This window comes from Poecilia reticulata, chromosome 1 (genome assembly GCF_904066995.2).
Source record: "Poecilia reticulata chromosome 1, P_reticulata-male-v2, whole genome shotgun sequence".
Taxonomy (NCBI): Eukaryota; Metazoa; Chordata; class Actinopteri; order Cyprinodontiformes; family Poeciliidae; genus Poecilia; species Poecilia reticulata.
Window position 1 is genome coordinate 34,036,234 of NC_088830.1, and position 21,341 is coordinate 34,057,574.

The following is a 21,341-nucleotide window of genomic DNA, read 5'->3' on the forward strand; positions in this document are numbered from 1 at the left end:
GGTGTCCTAGTGCCGAACCTGAATCAGCCAATCAGAGCGCAGCAGCAGTTTTACAGAGCAGCAAGTTCAGTTTATAGGAAACTTTCAGGCCAACGCGATCTAATCATGTTTAAGTTTTAAGATACTCAGTCGACCCCCGGTACCAAAACCCGCTCAGCAGTTTAAACATTAACAACTCATAACGGATCCAGTCAGATTTTATATCTTTGCAGGTTAAATGTCAAAGTTCTGCAGCTTCTGTTTGAAATCCACTGAATTTCAGGTTAACCTGCAGAAACTCTTCGTCCCCGAAGACCCTGAACGCCTCATGCAGAACCAAGTCAGAACCAGCAGACTGGACCTTTGCAGCCAGAGTCAACATTTATTAGATCATTAAAACACCATCAACATCTATAAAAATATTTTCTATGTACAGCAGGTTCAGCCCAGCGGAGCTGCGGTCCAGTCAAAGTCCGAACATCTCCTGGGAGGCGTAGGTCATGTAGAGGAAGCCGTCGTCGTCCTGGTGCTCCTTGTACACCTGAGCCATGGTGAGCGACAGGCTGGCCAGGCCGCTGCCGTCCACCAGCAGGTAGAAGGCCTGGCTGGGCAACAGCGCCATCCGGCTCCTGGAGGGGAAATGCAGCCGTTAGTCAGAGCCTCTTCTGGTACCAGACCGGATCAGAACCGACTTTCATCACCTGACAGTTCACTAAATAAGTTGGAGAGTCAGACGGCTCAGCCCAGCAGAAACTGGATCAGAACCAGACCCGGTTCAGATCATTTGGGTTGTTGCCTCTACAGAACCGGGTCTGAATGCAACATTTAAGTTTTTTAACTGGAACAACAACAGACCCTTTGGACCTGCTGGTTCTGATCCAGAACATTACAGGGTCGGTGCTGCGTTTGAGGCACTTGGCATCACATCGTCGCCGTTTCCTTCATATTTAAACCAGAGCTGAAGCTCCGTCAGGATAAAATCCTCCGTTTACCAGGAACCAAACGAACCGGATCCCAGCCGGAACCACCAGCTGGTTTCCCTCCACCGTTAAACACCTGCTGGAAGCCAAACCGTCACCGGGACTGACGGTTCTTAAAGGGGCGGTACTCTGGACTTTCCAAAACGTTAATTTGAGTTTCCATTTTAACGTTTTGAAATTGGGCCTCTGTCTCTTTAAAAGCTCCTGCTCCCTGAAGCTCCGCCCCCAGGAAGTCATCCCAACATGGCTGCTCTATTAACCCTTTAGTGTTTTTATCAGAGCTGCAGCTCAGCAGCTGCTTGCCAATTGCTGCTGGCTAGTCTGAAGGAGCCGAGCAGGGAGGAGCTGTGCCTTGAAGGCGGGGCTAGGCCCACCCAGGTGTTTTAACAGCTGAACAGTTGCCATGGAGACCAACTGATTTCTCAAACAAAACAATCCAGGTTTGATTTAAAAGAGGGACAAACAAACAACGGCGATTAACTCGATACCGGCCCTTTAAGGATAAAACCAGGTTCTACTGCAGAACAGAACTGGGCCTGACCCAGACTGGTTCTGTAGCTCAGGTAAACAGAACTCTGGAAGGAAACATGACATCTGCAGAACTGGACCCAGAACCAGAGCGGTCCGGTCCAGTCCAGTCAGAGGATTGATTTATTGAGGCCTGGACGGCAGACTGCCGAATCGACCAGGTTAAAGGTCACCCAGAGGTCAGAACATGACCGGTTTGGGCCGACAGGACCAGAACCAGGCCGGTGACCAGAACCAGGCTGGGGACCAGAACCATGTGTACATGGAGTCAGACTAATGAGTGATTTTCATGAATTAGATGGATCCCTTCAGCTCTGAACCTCCACACTATCAGAACCAGGCTGGGTTTCTGAAATGGTTCCAGAACCGGTTCCGCCTACCTGATGATGGTGACGAACTGGGTCATGGTGAGTTCGTGCGGAACCAGGAACTTGGTTTTGTCCAGAGGCGGAAGGAATTTCTCCTTCTCGTATCGCTCGATGATCACCTGAAGTTCAGGGAAACCAGGTGAGTCCAAACAGAACCAGCTCCAGAACCGCGGCCGAACCGGACACTCACCGGGATCTTGTTCGGGAATTTGGACCGGATCCCCGCCACCTCCATCTTTCTGGTAGCTGCGGAGAGAAAACAGACTCCCAGTGAGTTTTTCCTTCAGACGTCTGGACCCCCGGTTCCGGTTCCGAGACCCACCGAAGCTCTTGCGCTGCTTGAAGGGTTTGTTCTGCTGCGCGGTTCGGTCCAACGGAGCCATGCTGGGTCTGGACCGAACGGCCGCGCAGCCGCGTTTAAATGCAGGCGGCTGCGGCGCATCAGCTGATTAGCGCATCAGCTGATTAGCGCATGTCCGCAGACTGAGCGGATCAATGAGGGCCGCAGGGCCGGTCAGAGGCCGGTGGGGCCCCGGGCCGGTCAGAGGCCGGTCAGGGCCGGTCAGAGGCCGGCGGAATAAAAAAATAAGTAGAATGAGATAAGCAGAGATTTATATTCAGCAGAATGTTTTTAAAAAACAAAAATATAATTAAATAATAATTAATAGAACCAAATAATTACATATTTTAAAAAGTATTTTTAAGCCAGGGTTTAAAAAAGTTTAAAGTATTTAAAATCAACTGCAGAGGCAATAAAGCTAATTAAGATAAATAAGTAAAAACATCTTAATTTATTGTTATTATTATTTAAAACTCCGTTCAGATCCAGATTTTATTTCCCAAAAGGGAAAGAAAACCATTTAAAATCTGACACTGATTGATCAAACCACGTTTTCTTGTTTTCGCTCTGAATTATAATTTCAGTTTTTATTTTTCAGAACCATCGAATCCCAACAAAACCAACTGGACCCGCCTTCAGTTTGCTAGCTTCACATCCAACATGGCCGACTGGTCACTGTTTGGCTTTCTGCTGCTAAAAAGATCAACTTCAGCAAAACAGATTATTTTAAATGTTCAGTAAAAATATTTCTGCTGGAGATTAAATGTGTTCAGTTGTGAACTCAATAAAATCCTTCATGTTCAGGGAAACTAATTATTTCAACATTTACTTTTGAAAACTGATTCTGTGTTTTAGCGACAGACGCTCTGGGAACTTTGCCATATTTCCAAGATATTAAAATGTTTTAATAATTTATCAGCCTGTTAGAAACAGGATTTATTTTAAAAAATAAAACCATCTGTTTTATGCAGCTACAAGTTAGTTTGGATCAGGTTCAGGACAATATGGCATAAATAAAAATGAATAAACATGTCTGATGCTACATGTGAAAAATACAAAGACTAATGGAACTAAAATGTCCTTTAAGAGAAACTATGAATGTTGTGACTTTATGAACCAAAATGCTCAATAATTCATCAGTTTCCTCTAGTCTGAGAAGAAAACATGTTTAAAAATCATGACAATCAGAACCAAGCAGCTTCTATTCCACCACAAAAACATTCATTTCATAAATATATATGCAGTTTTCCCTGTAACCACTTTCTGCAGAAGAAACGAAAAATAAATATCAATTTCTGCGTTTTGTGATGAGATTTTCAGACAATAAACATTTTTTAAATTGTGACTTAGTTTTTAGGTTACAGCAGAAATCTATATTTAAGTTTTAATATAATAATTTGGTCTTCTAACCGGGATGAAGAGTTAAATTATGATACATTTAAACCTCTGGTTAGTTAAAAATCACCTCCATTGTTAAAGTGAAATCATTTTATTTTACAAAGTGTTTAAACGCTGCAGCATCACAAAAACCCAACATTTAAACCAACATGTTGATATTTAAACCAACATGTTGATATTTAAACATGTTGATATTTAAACCAACATGTTGATATTTAAACATGTTAATATTTAAACATGTTGATATTTAAACATGTTGATATTTAAACCAACATGTTGATATTTAAACATGTTGATATTTAAACATGTTAATATTTAAACATGTTGATATTTAAACCAACATGTTGATATTTAAACATGTTAATATTTAAACATGTTGATATTTAAACATGTTGATATTTAAACCAACATGTTGATATTTAAACATGTTAATATTTAAACATGTTGATATTTAAACATGTTGATATTTAAACCAACATGTTGATATTTAAACATGTTAATATTTAAACATGTTGATATTTAAACATGTTGATATTTAAACATGTTGATATTTAAACATGTTGATATTTAAACATGTTGATATTTAAACATGTTAATATCTTAAGATCTGAAATTTGTGAGGTTTTGTTTCATTATTTTTATTTCTTCTTTTTCCTGCTCAGTTTATCATATTAAACTTTTTTATTACTAATTTGTCTCGTCATGATTTTTTCTTTGAATTTTCTATAAACACGGAAAAAAACAACTAAACTTTTCCATAAACTCGCCTTTTAACTCAAAACGTTAAAAATGCAGACATTAAGCTCATCATCATCATCATCATCATCATCATCATCATCATCATCATCATCATCATCATCATCATCATCATCATCAGTTTGACCGTCGTTATGCGGGCCATGAAGTTCGGATCGGTTCTGGTCTGTGGGTCGCAGATAACAGAACCTCTGGTAAAGTCCAAACCAGAGTCCAGATGAAGCCGATAACAGAACCGCTGAGTTTTCTGCTGATTATCGATCAGAAGGTTTTGATCGGAGCTGCAGATCAATGATCATCATCGATTCTGAGGGACAGCAGCGCCTCCCTCAGGTCACACATAGAACTTCCGCCATCAGTTTCACATCTAAAGGTTTAATAAAAACATCCATCCATTTTCTAACACCTTGTCCCAGTGGGGTCACCTGGACGGGTCACCTGGACGGGTCACCTGGACGGGTCACCTGGACGGGTCACCTGGACGGGTCACCTGGACGGGTCACCTGGACGGGTCACCTGGACGGGTCACCAGGACGGGTCACCTGGACGGGTCACCTGGACGGGTCACCTGGACGGGTCACCTGGACGGGTCACCTGGACGGGTCACTAGGACGGGTCACCTGGACGGGTCACTAGGATGGGTCACCTGGACGGGTCACCTGGACGGGTCACCTGGACAAGTCACCTGGACGGGTCACTAGGATGGGTCACCTGGACGGGTCACCTGGACGGGTCACCTGGACGGGTCACCTGGACGGGTCACCTGGACGGGTCACCTGGACGGGTCACTAGGATGGGTCACCTGGACGGGTCACCTGGACGGGTCACCAGGACGGGTCACCTGGACGGGTCACCAGGACGGGTCACCTGGACGGGTCACCTGGACGGGTCACCAGGACGGGTCACCTGGACGGGTCACCTGGACGGGTCACCAGGACGGGTCACCTGGACGGGTCACCAGGACGGGTCACCTGGACGGGTCACCTGGACGGGTCACTAGGATGGGTCACCAGGACGGGTCACCTGGACGGGTCACCTGGACGGGTCACCAGGACGGGTCACCTGGACGGGTCACCAGGACGGGTCACCTGGACGGGTCACCTGGACGGGTCACCAGGACGGGTCACCAGGACGGGTCACCAGGACGGGTCACCTGGACGGGTCACCAGGACGGGTCACCTGGATGGGTCACCTGGACGGGTCACCTGGACGGGTCACCAGGACGGGTCACCTGGACGGGTCACTAGGATGGGTCACCTGGACGGGTCACCTGGACGGGTCACCAGGACGGGTCAACTGGACGGGTCACCTGGACGGGTCACCAGGACGGGTCACCAGGACGGGTCAACTGGACGGGTCACCTGGACGGGTCACCTGGACGGGTCAACTGGACGGGTCACCTGGACGGGTCACCTGGACGGGTCACCTGGATGGGTCACCTGGACGGGTCACCTGGACGGGTCACCAGGACGGGTCACCTGGACGGGTCACCTGGACGGGTCACCAGGACGGGTCAACTGGACGGGTCAACTGGACGGGTCACCTGGACGGGTCACCTGGACGGGTCACCTGGACGGGTCACCTGGACGGGTCACCTGGATGGGTCACCTGGACGGGTCACCTGGACGGGTCACCTGGACGGGTCACCAGGACGGGTCAACTGGACGGGTCACCAGGACGGGTCACCTGGATGGGTCACCTGGACGGGTCACCTGGACGGGTCACCTGGACGGGTCACCTGGACGGGTCACCTGGATGGGTCACCTGGACGGGTCACCAGGACGGGTCACCTGGATGGGTCACCTGGACGGGTCACCAGGACGGGTCACCTGGACGGGTCACCTGGACGGGTCACCTGGACGGGTCACCTGGACGGGTCACCTGGACGGGTCACTAGGATGGGTCACCTGGACGGGTCACCTGGACGGGTCACCTGGACGGGTCACCTGGACGGGTCACCAGGACGGGTCACCTGGACGGGTCACCTGGACGGGTCACCTGGACGGGTCACCTGGACAAGTCACCTGGACGGGTCACTAGGATGGGTCACCTGGACGGGTCACCAGGACGGGTCACCTGGACGGGTCACCTGGACGGGTCACCTGGACGGGTCACCTGGACGGGTCACCTGGACGGGTCACCTGGACGGGTCACCAGTCTGTCGGAGTTAATTAAACCATTTTTATATAAATATTTGATTTTATCAGCCAGTTCAGTTCCTGGTTCATCTTTAATTTTCGTCATATTTATTTATACTTTATTTATTTATGCTCAGCCTTCAAATCACTGACTTCCGGTGTTTTACCATTTATATTTTATTATTTCAGAATATTTTCCTGAAGGAGGAGAAACTACGCCGATCACCTGCAGCAGCCAATCACCTGAAGGGAACGAGGAGCTTGACGTCATCACACAGGTGAGTCAAGTCGCTACAGACGGAAATAAGTGAATATGCCTTCAAAATAAAAGCCTAAGAAAGGACCGGTCCAATCCGAGGATTCTGATTGGCTCTTAGCTGCCAGGTGTTTGCGGACCATCAGGATCCCGACAGGGAGGAGTTCTGGGATCGATTCTGGTTCTGGTAAAAGTTTCCCTTCATTTAATCAGATCTAAGTAACGAGGAGACGTTCATGTTCATCATTCTGATTTACATCTGAAGCTCATGTTTCCTGGCTCTGCGCTGGTTTTTACTGGTTTCGTTTGTTCTGCCTCTTGGCCAGGACTCCTTCGAAAAGGAGGTTTTTGATCTCAACAGGATGAATTAAGTTAAATAAAACTAAAATATCTGGTCTAACTCCTCATCCACCTGGATCGTCTTCCGGCCTCCATCTGCCTCAAGTTGATTATTTTCATCCTTCAAAGATTATTTTATATTTCCAGCCAGTATTGGTGGCACTGTCAGTTTTCATGTGTTGATCATTTTCCTCATGTTAGTTAAAGATCCAGTTTCTATTGGTCAGCTGGCTGATGACACAACATCTCCTTACATAACCTGAATGTTTCTCACTGAAACGTTTCCAAAGACCTCAGATCTTAAATTAAATGTAAATAAGTGTGAAATGTAGCCTCTAGAAGACTGACCTTTATCTACTGCTTTTAACATTCCTGTAAAATCCAACCTCAAATATCTGGGTGCATATTAATAAAAATAAATCTGAATATTTGGGAGAAACTTCAAAAATGTGAAACTCGTTTAAATAAATGGACACAGATTTATCTCTCCTGCATGATCAATACCAGCAATCAAATCTATCAACAGGATGAATTTTGACTCCATATGGAAACAGAAAAGTGTAAATCAGAAAAGGTCATTTAACCAAACAGTGCAGATGGACGACTGCAGCTGTTGATCTGACCGCATGAAAACAAACTGGCTTCTTAACAAATCCAGATGTTTATGGTTCCACATTCCAGGTGAAATATGAAGTTACTTTCCTTCTTATATGTGACTTTGACGTTAAAAAGTTAAACTTTCCTTCTTTCAGCAGCAGATTTTATTATATTGGAGATGAATCCATAACTGCAGCTGCCTGAGGAGCTGCTGCTGCAGAAACATTAATAATAAATCAATCTTTGGCTGCAAGGTGTTTGGTCTGTGATGCATTTATTAAATCATCATCATCATCATCATCATCATCATCATCATCATCATCATCATCATCATCACCACAGGTGGTCTCAACACGCTGCTCTCCTGTCTGGATCCCATTCTCCTCACAATTTCACCATTACAATGTGGCCATTAAATAAGGAATTAAGTTAAAATAACCCATAAAAATCATGGCAGCGACAGATGCAAACGTGATATATTCATAATTCAGCCAATCAGAGGAGACTCATCATTTTTTGCGTTAATACTTTAGATTTTGTTTTTGTAGTGAATAAATGGTTTATTTATTGCTATAAAAAACATCCCAGCTTTTTTCTTTGCATCTTCTGCTGTTTGCGTTGCACCTCTTATTGTGAAGGTCCAGCCCGGAAGTGCGGTTGCGGTGTAAACGCGGGAAGCTTTGCGGTCCGTCCATCTGACAGCTGGGTCAGGCTGTTCGGTTCTCCTCGCAGCTCCTTCATGGACTGAGGAGTCCCTGCAGCAGCGGGTGTCAGAGCCGAACCGGACCGGACCGAACCAGCCTCCTCCTGCCCGGTCCGGCCATGGATGAGCAGGCCGGTCCCGGAGTGTTCCTCAGCGGCGGCGGCGGTTCGGGTTCCGGCGGCACCGGGAGCGCCAGAGCCCCGCCGCCCGCGGACGGAGCCGCGGCCCGGGCTCACTACAGCATCCCGGGGATCCTCCACTTCCTACAGCACGAGTGGGCCCGGTTCGACGTGGAACGGGCCCAGTGGGAGGTGGAGCGGGCCGAGCTCCAGGTGAGACCCGGTTCGGCTCGGCTCGGATGCTAAATGACCTATCGGCGCTTGTTGTGTTGGTGGTTCCGCGTGTGTGTGTCGGGAACAGGTGGTCCTGCGTGGTTACGTCACTTTTTTTTTTTTTTACCTGCGGGACAAAACGCGTTAAAAACAACAGGAATAAGGGGCTTCCATTATCGGACATACGCTGCTCCCAATCATCAGACACGGAGAACTCCTGGCGGTGTCCGATAAAGGGCGCACGTTGGTTGTTTGCGGGGATTCCCCGCACAGGCTGCGTTGACCGGTTCGGGTCTCTTCAGGAGGAGTTCGGGTCGATAACGCAGCTTTTACTGACATTGTGGACCTAAAAATGAATCATTTATTAGTAAAACAGCAGGAATATTGGAGAGATGAAGATGATGATGATGATGATGATGAAGGTCCCGTCAGGCTTCAGGAGCTGCAGCTCTGAAACCCGGATCAGCTGATCACTCCAGAGGAAACCTCGTTGGGCCAGAAGAACTGGAGAAGCACTGCAGATCGGACCTGGTGCTGAACCGGACCGGGTCCTCTCCACTCGGCTCCGGTTCTGCTGGTTCAGCGTCTGGTGTTGGACCAGTGGAAGAAAAATGTTTCTGGTTTTCAACATTTCAACTGACTGAACTCTGAAAAGTGTGGAGTGTTTGGGTTTAACCCTGAACAGAGTCCAGATGTTCTGGTTCTGTCCTCACAGAACATCCAGCATCCTGGAGACACAGGAGCCCAAAGAGAACCATCAGAACCGGTCAGAACTGCAGATTGTATTTGTAAAAAAAACAGTTTTAAACCAGAGGTGTCCAAAGTGCGGCGCGGGGGCCATTTGTGGTCTTGGACGGATGTCTTGCAGTTGGACACCGACCCGTTTGACCCGTCTGACCCGTCCAGTTCAGCTGGTTGAGAATTTTAATTTCAGTCAGGATAAAATTATTTCTGATACGATTTTCTGACGAGGGAAAATCTTTGTTTTTATAACCAGAAGAACTTTGTTTATCCAGAGTCTTTCACTGAAAAACCGACTTTACTGAATTAAAATCAGCTTTTATTTCATTTATTAAATTTGAGCAGCATTTTGAAAGAAAGTGACATAAATCCTACTTTCTTTCTGAGAATAAATTTGTTCAGTTGAGCCCAAAAGAAATGTGAAGCTACAGGCTTTTCTACAAACGACAAACGTTTCTTGTTTTGGATGCGATGAATGAAATGCATTTCACACAAAAACAAAAAATCAGACGACTTTGTTTGCTTGATTTGATTTGATTAGATTTTTCCTCAGCCTGTGAGAACTTTTGACCCGACGATTTTAGCCAACATGACAGAAGGTTTTGTGACCCCAGTGCTTTGCTCTGCAGAGGGTCGGACCGGACCGGATCAACTGGACCGGATCAACTGGACCGAAGTTTATTTCTGGGATGTCGATCCATCTGAATCCTCAGCAGATTCCTGGGAATGTTGGAGTTTAATGACATAAAGATGGGAATTCCTGAACGAGTCAGAGGCTGAAAGTGGGTCAGAACCAGAGAAGAACCGGGTCAAGTTCTGACTGGGACTTCCTCCTCCTCTCCTGCATTCGTCCTCTTGTTCTCCCTGGGAGTGCTCCCCTCATCTTCATCAGCTTAGCCCCCGCTGCCTCGTCTTCATGAGGAACCATAATCCCCTCGCTGCTCCAGATTCAGGCTGCAGGAAATTCCCAGTCGTCCCGGAATGAAGTGGATGATCTCTGAAGTGGGAGATTAAATAGGCAGCAGAGTGAGACCTCCTGTCTATGCGAAATCAAACTCTGATGCTAACCAAAAAAACCAAAACAAACTCTGGTCCTCCAAACTTCGGTCTGGGTTTGGTTGAAGTGAACTCTGGTTCAGTTTGAATGCATATGTGACCAGAGACCGCTCCAAAAGCAGGAAGTGGACTACAGCACATGGCATTCTGGGTAAATACAACCAAAGCTAACTTGTTAGGCTAGCAGGAGAAATAGCTCCTAGTTTTTAGCCAAAGACTAAAGAGAAATCCTCCAACCGCTAAAATCCTCCATCTTGTTTCCATCTGGTGAAGAAGGAAGTTGCTCTCAGTGTCTTCAGAGGTTTTTGTGTCGTTTCCTTCAGTGGTTCTTGGTGCAGCGCCCCCACAGGCCAGGAGGGGAACAGGTTGGTTTGACTCAGCAGAGAGAAAGAACCACAGCTGGAGGCGGAGCAGATGTTTAGGTTCCAATAGAACCGGGTCGACCGCACTGTTAGCAGACAGGTTCTGAGTCGGGTCCGAGTGCTGCTGGAGTTCCTGCATCAAACATCACAAATGGAGGAATTTTCTCTAAATGTTCAACATTGCAGCTTTTAACACCTCATCGGATTGGTCATGTAGAAAGAGACCCGACATGTGAAGGGGTCAAAGGTCGGTCAGCTGGTCTGGTTTCCCAGGAGGCTTTAAGGTCACGACTCCCACAGGAATGAGGCTCGTCCCGTGGAGACAGACTCCTATTTAGACTTTACTGGTTTCAACTCGTTTCACCTGGTTCTGGTCTTCAAATTTTCCTAGAATGTGTTTAGAGGAATTCCAGACGGTTCTGCCTTGTGAAACCGGAACGTGTTTGTGTCTCCATGCTCTCTGCAGGCGCAGATCGCCTTCCTACAGGGGGAGCGGCGAGGGCAGGAGAACCTGAAGAAGGACCTGGTGAGGCGCATCAAGATGCTGGAGTACGCCCTGAAGCAGGAGAGGTGAGGCTGCTCTCTGATTGGTGGAAAACTGGTCCTCTAATTGGTGGAGAGCTGGTCCTAAAGCCAACTGCAGATTTAAGATAAATTTTAAGTTGAATGTATCTCCATCACTAATGTTCAGATAAGAGCCGAGTCAGTCAGTTTCTTGAAGACATTGTTGGCAGAACCAGACTGGTTCAGCTCTGATTGGTCCACACATCCCAGTTTGTTTATAAATGAATGGTTACTGGTGGAGTGTCACAGGGCTGTGTGATTGGTCCGATTCTCTTTAGTATTTTAATTCTTCCAATCAGACAATATTCACTGACAGAAGTTGTTGTTTTTGGACCAGAACTTCTGAAAAAGAACCTGCTCAGTCAGTTACCTGATCTGGTTTTAGATTATATTTTTATGACGTGTTTGCTGTTCCTCAGAGCCAAATATCATAAACTGAAATATGGAACGGAACTGAACCAGGGAGAGATCAGAGCTCCGAGTTACGACTCAGGTAAGGAGGGATGAAAGAGGGGTACATGCATGATGGATGATTGGATGGATGATGGATGTTGGTCTGGATGTTTCTTCCTCAGATGAAGGCAACGAAAGCGAAGCTTCCAGTCCTCCCAACAGCAGCCATCAGCTGAGCTGGAAACAGGGTCGGCAGCTGCTCCGACAGTGAGTACACACACACACACACACACACACGCACACGTACTTCCATACAAACTGAGGACTTTGAATCTTCCATTCATTTCAGTGGCTGCACTCAAGCCAATCCCAGACATTTTCCCAGACCAGTACTAGTTACTCCAAACCTGAACCAGAACTTAATGATTCACATCTCACCTCTATTCCTACCAGCAAAACTGAACAAAAACTGAGAACCAGGAAAATGTCCTCGCTTCCAGAGATGACCTCAAACCATGGGTTGAAGTGGTGACAGTGGTCCTCAATATGCACTATAAACAAGTGTACACACACACACACACACACACACCGCAGATCCAGTTCTGACCTTAAGGCAGGAAATCTAGAGGATAGATCTGTGTGTGCTCAGTTCACTGTGCTTAAAAAGGCTGGGATATCTCAGCGTCGTCTCCCTTGTGGTGATGACAAGCGTTCCCATCTGAACCACCTGGCTGGCTGCAGTCGGAACAGCTGCCCCGCTCTGGGAACGCTGCCCCGCTCTGGGGACGCCGCCCCGCTCTGGGAACGCCGCCCCGCTCTGGGAACGCCGCTCTGGGGACGCCGCCCCGCTCTGGAGACGCCGCCCCGCTCTGGGGACGCCGCCCCGCTCTGGAGACGCCGCCCCGCTCTGGAGACGCCGCCCCGCTCTGGGGACGCCGCCCCGCTCTGGGGACGCCGCCCCGCTCTGGAGACGCCGCCCCGCTCTGGAGACGCCGCCCCGCTCTGGGGACGCCGCCCCGCTCTGGAGACGCCGCCCCGCTCTGGAGACGCCGCCCCGCTCTGGGAACGCCGCCCCGCTCTGGAGACGCCGCCCCGCTCTGGAGACGCCGCCCCGCTCTGCTGTTTTGTCCCAGCAGTGTCTGGGAACGCTGAATGGAGGATTGTGTGCTGGTGCGACGGGAGCGGCTGGTACGGGGGAGGGGGAACTGCAGGCTGTTCAGGAACGTCGCTCCACATCGGACCGGGCAGCTCCGCTGGCTGACAGAACCCACCCGGACCGATCCGATCCAGCTGAGCAGGAATTCTGGGACTTTAGGTAAACTACCTGCTGGATCTGATTGGGTTCTGAATGTTGGGAATATTTGATACTGATTTCCTCATGAGAGAGTGCTGCTGCAGGTTCAGCATTCCCTCCGGATCAGAACCAGGGACAGATCAGAACATCTGGGTCCAGATGGTTCTGATGTTCTGAAGCCTTCACTGTCTGATCTCTGAGACAGAAAACGGATCGGATCGTTCCGACTCGCTGCCAGGGAATTTTTGGAACAAAAGCAAGACTTGAGGAAGAGGACGGGTCCGGAGTTCTGAACAGAACCTTAGTTCAGGTTTGGACTGATCAGGCAGAACATTATGACCAGTGAGAGGCCGCAGACCAGTCGGGGAGCTTACACTGGTCACACTGGGAAGCTCCTGCAGAACCTTTTTCCTGGTCCGGACTAACTGCCAGCCCGTTTCCCCAGGTACCTCCAGGAGGTCGGATACACCGACGCCATCCTGGACGTGAAGTCCCAGAGGGTTCGGGTTCTGCTGGGCCTGTCCGGAGAACCCGGAGACGGCCCGCCGGACCGGAGAACCGGGCCCATGGTGAACGGAACCGAGCCGTCCTCACTGAAGGACAGCGGCATGGTCAGGTAAGAGCCGAGCCAGAACCCGAAATACCCAGAACCTTCAGAGCCCCGATTAACCGGGTCGCCTGTCCCTCCAGTAAACCGGACCTGTCGGACCCGGCTACTGTTCTGGAGGCGTTCCGGTTCATTGAGAGCGCCGCGGCCGAGTTCAGCGACGAAGACGAGGAAGAGGACAGCGAGTCCAAAGACAGAACCGTTCTGGACCTGGCTGCCGTAAGTCCAATCTGTCCTTGTTGGGTCTGGGAGCAGAGCCGGGTTCCTGTGACCCAGACCTGGGTTCTGATGGTTCCAGATGGTGAGGAAGAAGCCGCCGTCGTCCAGCGCCTCTGACCTCAGCGACGACCCCGACACTGAGGAGGCGCTGAAGGGCTTCGACTTCCTGGCCAGTCCGGACGAGCTGGACGGGTCGGATCCGAGGAGAGGGGAAGACTGGGGTGAGCCGGGTCGGGTCCAGCAGAACCTCATCAGATTCTGGTCTGACATACAGCAGTAAACCGGGTCGGTTCTGGATCTAAAGCAGTTTGTTTTCCAGAAGCTGCAGCTCAGCCGGTTTCCTCCAGAACCTCCTGATCCGACTCTGACCCATGTTCTGGTACTTGAGCAGAACATCTCTCCTTCTCTCTGGTTGCTTAGCAACCCGTGATGGAGGGCTCTCCCACGCAGCCAATGATTCAACACCTCAGCGTGACTCAGAGCTGCTTTCACACGCAGCCAGAACCGCTCAGAACCGGGCCCAGATGGGCCAGAACCCAGACCAGATCCGGGTTCGGGTCTCAGCTCACTGTTGAACTTGAGCTGTCGATCAGAACCGGCCCGGTTTACTCCCAGATCAGCTAAAAAGGAGGATCAGTAGAAATGCTGCTCAGCGGCTCCCCCTGCAGCTCAGATGCAGGAACTGCAGCACTTTACACTTTATTCATGCTTTTATTTTCTTAATCATTTTGATTTCACTTCCTTTTCTTCTGATTCTTCTTCTCTGTCTGAAGTATTATTATATTTTATATTTATATTATATTTACAGAAATACGATCAGCTCCAGACTGCAAGCATCTCGTTCCCGTTCTGTTAACCTGCTGTGATGTTCTGATGGTTCTGACCCACAGAGAAGGAAGAGCCGGCGGCTCTGGGAGAACTGGGCTGGGACGTGGACCAGAGCCTGATCGCCCAGCTGAAGGAGCAGTACAGGAAGGAGAGGAAGGGGAAAAAAGGAGTGAAGAGTGAGTCCTGATCCGGCTGCTCAGGTTCCGTTCCGGGTTTTCCAACCTGCTGGGTTGACTTTCCTGGAGGAATTTGTTTTCTTCTTTTCAGCTTTTTCCTCCTTTATTCTGTCAAACAGCGCCCCCTACCACATGTAAAGATAAATACAGTTTATTTCACAGTTTAATCTCAGATTAAAACTGAAAATTCAACCTGGTTCTTACCAGTTTATATCAAAAACAATTGGAAAATAAGTGTAAAAGAAAAAATACTTTCTTTAGGAGAATAGAATTATTGGGAAACTATTATTGTGCAGAATTATTACGCAACCAAGTTTTTTTTTTAAACACAACCCTGTTGCATAACACCTTTAGATGTGGTGTTTATGTTGTCTGTTTTATTTTGATCCTGTATGTTTCTTTGTTTCACATAAAGTCACTGAGGAAAAATAGAAAACGTGGGGAGAGGAAATGGAAATGCTGCGTAAACAGACTTCAAAATAAGAGCAGTCGTTAGCTCAAACCTAAAACACGTCAAACTTTATTCAACTGATCGTTAACGAACCAGCTGAGTAAATTAGCATTCAGAATTCCTCTGGAAAAAGTAGTGGAAGCTAAATGTGCTAAAGCACTCCGCTAAGTGTTAGCTCTGCTGCTAGCAGACGTGCTCCCACCGCTAGCTGTTTGCAGCGTTTTCTGGAGCATCTCTGACAAACTGTTGGTCATTTTTCACCTCAGAGCTGCTGAATCTGTTTTTACCTCCACAAAAGCTGCTGCCTCATAATAAATTATTCACACCTCAGAGGTGTTGACCTCTTTAGGCCACGCCCCCTGGAGACACAACATGCCTGATGATGTCTGGTTCTGTTGCTTCCTCCTCTCCTCTTCCTCAGGGCCGAACCGCTCCAAGCTGCAGGACATGCTGGCTAACCTGCGGGACACCGAGGAGCCGCCCCTGCCGCCGGCTGTGTCGCCTCCATCCCGCCCCAGCGTTCCCAGACTGAGCGAACAGGAAGTGGGCCGGCCGGATGACGGTAAGCTCCGCCCCCTCCGCCGCGCCGGTGCGTTGCAGCACGGCTACATTCCTGCTGTTGGTCCCTGCAGAGCCGATGACGTTCCTGCCGTCCGGAGGGAAGTCCTTCATCTTGGGCAGAGTGGATGAGGCCGTCTCCAACGAGCTGGCGCTGGGAGAACTGGGAGAACTGGCCCAGCTGACGGTCGCCAACGAGGCGGAGAGTCTGGGATACGACGTGAGTCCAGAGACATGTTCCTGTTGGACGGTTGGATGACCGGTTGGATGAACAGACCGTCTCGTCTCTCCCAGATGGCCTCGAACTCGGAGGCTCTGAGGAAAACGTGGAACCCGAAGTTCGCCCTGCGGAGCCACTTCGACTCAGTGCGCGGCCTGGCCTTCCACCCGGTGGAGCCGGTTCTGGTCACGGCGTCCGACGACCACACCCTGAAGCTCTGGAACCTGCAGAAGACGGCGCCCGCCAAGAAGTGAGGCGCCACGCTGAACTTTACCTGACCCCAGAGCCAGCCAGCTGCCTCATGATGTGTTCGCTGCTCCAACAAAGTGGGAGTTTTTGGTTCTGATGCATTTGGACAATACAGAATTTTCCATTTTATTTCTGAATTTGTAACTGATGTAATTCTCAGTCTGGCCTCAGGGAGGCAATGTTTCTTGATGGAGCTGCTTTAATGTGAGGAAGATGATGAGAGGCGAAGGAGGTTCAGACCCAGTTTGAGACGCTGGGAGCTACGGGAAGCGCTTCAGTTGGACTGGTTTTCATCTCAACTTCCTGTTCTGTTCCTCCAGGTGTGCAGCGTTAGACGTGGAGCCCATCTACACCTTCAGAGCTCACAGGTGAGCCGCCCTGACCCATGACCCCTGACCTGACGATCCCTGACCTCATGGACACGACATGTTTGGTTCCAGTTGATCCAGTCCTGGCTTTCCTGTCTGCTTCCTAAAGACGACTGAATTACGCTCTGCAGACTGAAATCCGCTCCACGTTTTCCTACAAACCTTCCTGTTTTTATTACCATAAAATATATCAGATCTGCATTTCCACACCTGATTGGTTCAAATCAGACTCTATTGGAATATTTGGATCGGACCAGAACCTATTAGAACCTGGTCAGGACCGGGTCAGAACCGGTCCTGACGGTACCGTCTCTGTGTGCAGCGGCGCCGTCCTCAGCGTCACCCTGAGCTCCAGCGGCGCCCAGTGCTTCAGCGGCGGGTCGGACGGAACCATCCAGAGCTGGAACACGCCGAGCCCCAACGTCGACCCGTACGACTCCTACGGTACGGCGCCCCGGCCCGGTCCGGTCCGGCCCGGAGGAGCCCTGCTCTAACGGTGTCTGTCTGTGTCCCGCTGCAGAGGCCTCCGTCCTGCGGGGGGCGCTGCGCGGCCACTCGGACGCCGTGTGGCGCCTGGTCTACAGCTCGCCTCACCACCGCCTGCTGTCCGCCTCGGCCGACGGGACGGTCCGGCTCTGGAACGCCGCCGACGTCTGTCCGGCGCTGGCCGTGTTCAACGGAGACGGAGGTGAGGACCCACATCCATGCATGTGGAGGGCCGGTTCCGTTAGAGGTTCTGCTGATGACCCGGTCGGGACCGGACCCTGTGTTGTGGTCCTGTTGCAGACCTGGGGGTCGCGACCTCTGTGGACCTGGTGAGCAGCGACCCGGCCTACATGGTGACGTCGTTCGACTCGGGTCACATCGGACTCTTCAACATGGAGACGCAGCAGCTGGTTCTGAAGTTCGACTCCGCCGGGCCTGCAGGTAGGACGGGCCGGAGGGAAAACCCGGCACGGATCGGGACGGTTTCAGGGTGGAGCTGGAGCGGCTAGACGAGCGGACAGCGCCACCCTGCTGCGCTGCACTGTATGGCATTATTCTGCATGAAGCTTCCAACTATTAACTGTAAAGTTCTTGATTTTATTCATAATAAATCTACAAATCCCAGCAGGAGCAGCTTCCTGCGCCCGCTGCTAGGGGGCGCTGCTTCCAGAGTTACACTGGGTTCTTTATCACAAAAGAAGGAAATGGGTCATATTCTCAGCATGTCATCCATTCATTCATTCATAAATGTCACAGTTTCAGACTAAATGTTTAATAATTATCTGATTTGGTTCCATTGATGAATGAGTGAGATGACATGGTGAAAATGTTTCCGTCAGGCTAAATAGTCCAAACATGGCTGGGAGTGTTCCCAAACGGCTCGCTGCACTCTGGTACCGGTTGGATCCGGGTCCGATCCGGTCCCGCCCACCAGGGGTTAGCGGACCCATGGTGGTTCTGTCTGGGCGGGATTGGTTCTGAATGGGTCCGGGTTCTTCACCGGGTCCATTTCCAGCCCATACGGTTCTGGTTCTGACCCGCTGGGTGTCTGTCTCCCCAGAGTGTCCCTGTCAGATCAACCGGGTCCTGAGCCACCCCACGCTGCCCATCACCGTCACCGCCCAGGAGGACCGCCACATCCAGTTCTTCGACAACAACACAGGTGGGAGCGCCGCCTGCGGGTTCCGGCCGGATCGCCTGCGGTTCCGTCTCCTAACCGGGTTCTGTGTTCCCGAAGGTAAACCGATCCACTCCATGGTGGCGCACCTGGACGCGGTCACCTGCCTGTCTGTGGACCCGAACGGGCTCTACCTGATGTCAGGAAGTGAGTCTCCTGAGCTTCCTGCAGCAACTCGGCCCGGAATCTCACCGGAACATTTTCCCGACCCGCTGCAATTCCTGCGCTCCGCTTCGTGTTCCTCCGCCACATAAAATCCCAGGAAACCAGGAAGTTCCTGGAACGCCATGAAACGTGGAATTCCAGGAACTTTACCTGACTGAAATAATCAATCATTCTGGCGATCAATCAGGAAAATTGGCTCATTCTGCATGTTGTTCAGTTAAAGCTGCACAAACTTTCAGAAGTTTTTTTATATATATTTGTTGAAACTGTCACCAGTTGGCTGTGCTGTGGTGGCGCAGGGGTTCAGCACAGCCCACGTATGGAGGCCCCAGTCCTCGACACGGCGGTCGCAGGTTCGATTCCCGGCCTGGTGACCTTCGCTGCATGTCTTCCCTTCTCTCATTACCAACTTTCCTGTCAATTCACTATCAAATAAAAGGCCAATAGAGCCAATAAAACCTTAAAAAAAAAAAAAAACTGTGAAAAAGTCGATCTCCTTCTGCGAGCGCTAACCGGAAACAACCAATCAGAGCCTGGAGGCGGGTCTTAGCGCTGTCAATCAGGATCTTGTGACGTTGCCTATGTCCTTCCCCCTCTCATTAGCAGCGAGTACATGAGATTGATTGACAGTGCTAAGCCCCTCCCCCTGGCTCTGATTGGTAGGTTTTGGTGCGTTCAGCAGCTCAGGGAAAAGATGGAATATGGAAAAAACATTTTATTGCCTAAATGCAGATTCCTTTAACCAAACCTCTGAATTTTACATGTAAAGATGTTTTCATCCTAAATGTAAAATATTTATATTCATTGTTCAGGTTTGGCTTCATTTCTGCTCTGAATTCAGGATTAATGGTTTCAGTGGGATTGTTTTCCCAGGACGGCTTCCTGCTTCCTGAGAACTAAAATATTCCCAGGAATGTTGTGCGTCCTGATTGTCTGTCTCCCTGCCAGGTCACGACTGCTCCATCCGCCTGTGGAACATGGAGAGTAAGACCTGCATCCAGGAGTTCACCGCCCACCGGAAGAAGTTCGACGAGTCCATCCACGACGTGGCGTTCCACCCCACCAAGTGCTACATCGGCACCGCCGGCGCCGACGCGCTCGCCAAGGTCTTCGTATGACCCGGATCCGGAGGGCCCGCCGCCGTGCCGACCCGGGCGGACCGGGCCGGACCCCGCTGGACCGGGCCGGCCGCGTCCCGCTCCGAGGGAACCAGGAGGAACCGGAAGCAGCTTTTGCTCCAACCCCGGTGCGGCGTTCCGCTGCCGGGATTTCTCTGTGTTTATGACGTGCCTTTCTCCTCAGAGCCGACGTTCCGTTAGCCGTTCACCGGCAGAACCCGGCCAGAACCATGAGCAGAACCCAACGGTCCAGGGTCGGCCTGGTTCTGCCCCCTGCAGGACGACCGCATCATCGACGCTGCAGAGTTTTCCTGTCGAGGTTCATTCCAGTTTGTTTCAGGACTTTTCTCTCCGCGAGCCGTGTCAGTTCTCCTGGAGTTCTGGACCCGGTTCTGGCCCGGTTCCAGGCGGCCTGTCCGACTTGTTGCACTGCAGAGGAAGATCTGTGGCGACGCTCAGATTCTTAGTGTTTCTGTTGACTCCTGCCCGATCTGTGGATTTCCGGCTGAGCGGCCGGTTCTGTGTTGGATGTTCTGGTTCTGGTAGGTCCAGTTTGTTTTCTCCATCTGTTCCTGCTGGGATGTTTCTGGAGTCGTTCCTCTGGGAAGCAGCAGCGAGGAACGCCGGTGTGAACATCGGAAACAGGAAGTGTACAGTTTGTTCCAGGAAATCTGAGCATCCGGAGGAAACGGACCGAACGGAATCTGAACGGAATCTGAACGGATGTTTTCCTCCTCCTGGTTCTGAATGAGCTGAAAGAAAAGTTCAGCTCTCCGGAGGAGACGTTCCTCACTTTTATCTGCTTGAGCTTCCAGAACATTTTTCCAAGCTGGATCAGCTGATTGTTCCTGAGGTGACATGAGAGAAAAATCTGAGCCGATTATCGGATCACATTCCCACCAGAATCCGATGTCGGGGGGAATTTCTGGAAATCCGGTCCAGTTCATCTCTGAACCAGTCGGTCCAGTTAGGAGATAAAAACCAGGAATCCTGCAGACAAGTCTGGAAAAAACAGAAACATAAAAAAGGCAACATTTAACTTTTTATTACTGTGGGAACAGGAACTAGAGGTGTAAAAAGTGTGGCCCGGGGGCCATTTGTGACCCGCTGGACTGTGTTTTGCGGCCGTCCTGACCAGCTGGGAAATTTTTAATTAGGATGAAATTATTATTTATTAAGTTATTAAAATCATCTTCCGGTAATCAAATCGACCTGCTAACCTCCACTCTGAACCCAGATCTGATTTAATCTCATGGATTAAACTTTGCTAAACACGTGGGCGTTTCCAAGGTAACGGTGACCAAACACCCATCCACCCACCCTACCTACCCATCTACCCACCCACCCTACCTACCCATCCACCCACCCACCCTACCTACCCATCCACCCACCCACCCTACCTACCCACCCTACCTACCCATCCACCCACCCACCCTACCTACCCATCCACCCACCCTACCTACCCACCCACCCACCCTACCTACCCACCCTACCTACCCATCTACCCACCCACCCTACCTACCCACCCTACCTACCCATCCACCCACCCACCCTACCTACCCATCCACCCACCCACCCTACCTACCCACCCTACC

General features: G+C 50.2%; 2 protein-coding genes across 3 annotated transcripts; one reads left to right on the forward strand and one right to left on the reverse strand.

The window, feature by feature from the left end:
* Positions 1-341: 341 nt before the first annotated feature.
* map1lc3c (microtubule-associated protein 1 light chain 3 gamma) lies at positions 342-2,333 on the reverse strand. The gene is made up of 4 exons (XM_008421567.3): positions 2,178-2,333; positions 2,046-2,101; positions 1,868-1,974; positions 342-608 (listed from the first exon to the last, which is right to left on the reverse strand). The coding sequence occupies exons 1-4, from the start codon at positions 2,236-2,238 to the stop codon at positions 446-448; spliced, it is 387 nt and encodes a 128-aa protein (XP_008419789.1). The 5' UTR covers positions 2,239-2,333; the 3' UTR covers positions 342-445.
* Positions 2,334-8,348: 6,015 nt separating this feature from the next.
* LOC103472140 (striatin-like) lies at positions 8,349-19,858 on the forward strand. Of its 2 annotated transcripts, XM_081611946.1 has the most exons (19): positions 8,597-8,714; positions 10,085-10,662; positions 11,340-11,443; positions 11,857-11,930; positions 12,013-12,097; positions 13,570-13,740; positions 13,815-13,950; positions 14,030-14,171; positions 14,841-14,954; positions 15,827-15,967; positions 16,038-16,183; positions 16,258-16,433; positions 16,753-16,800; positions 17,123-17,244; positions 17,321-17,488; positions 17,587-17,727; positions 18,347-18,448; positions 18,524-18,610; positions 19,577-19,858. In XM_081611946.1, the coding sequence occupies exons 2-19, from the start codon at positions 10,651-10,653 to the stop codon at positions 19,744-19,746; spliced, it is 2,139 nt and encodes a 712-aa protein (XP_081468072.1). In that variant the 5' UTR covers positions 8,597-8,714; positions 10,085-10,650; the 3' UTR covers positions 19,747-19,858. The 2 variants fall into 2 exon arrangements, with proteins under 2 accessions (XP_008419767.1, XP_081468072.1); XM_008421545.3 differs by lacking the exon at positions 10,085-10,662 and having other exon boundaries at positions 8,349-8,714.
* The last annotated feature ends 1,483 nt before the right edge of the window (positions 19,859-21,341 follow it).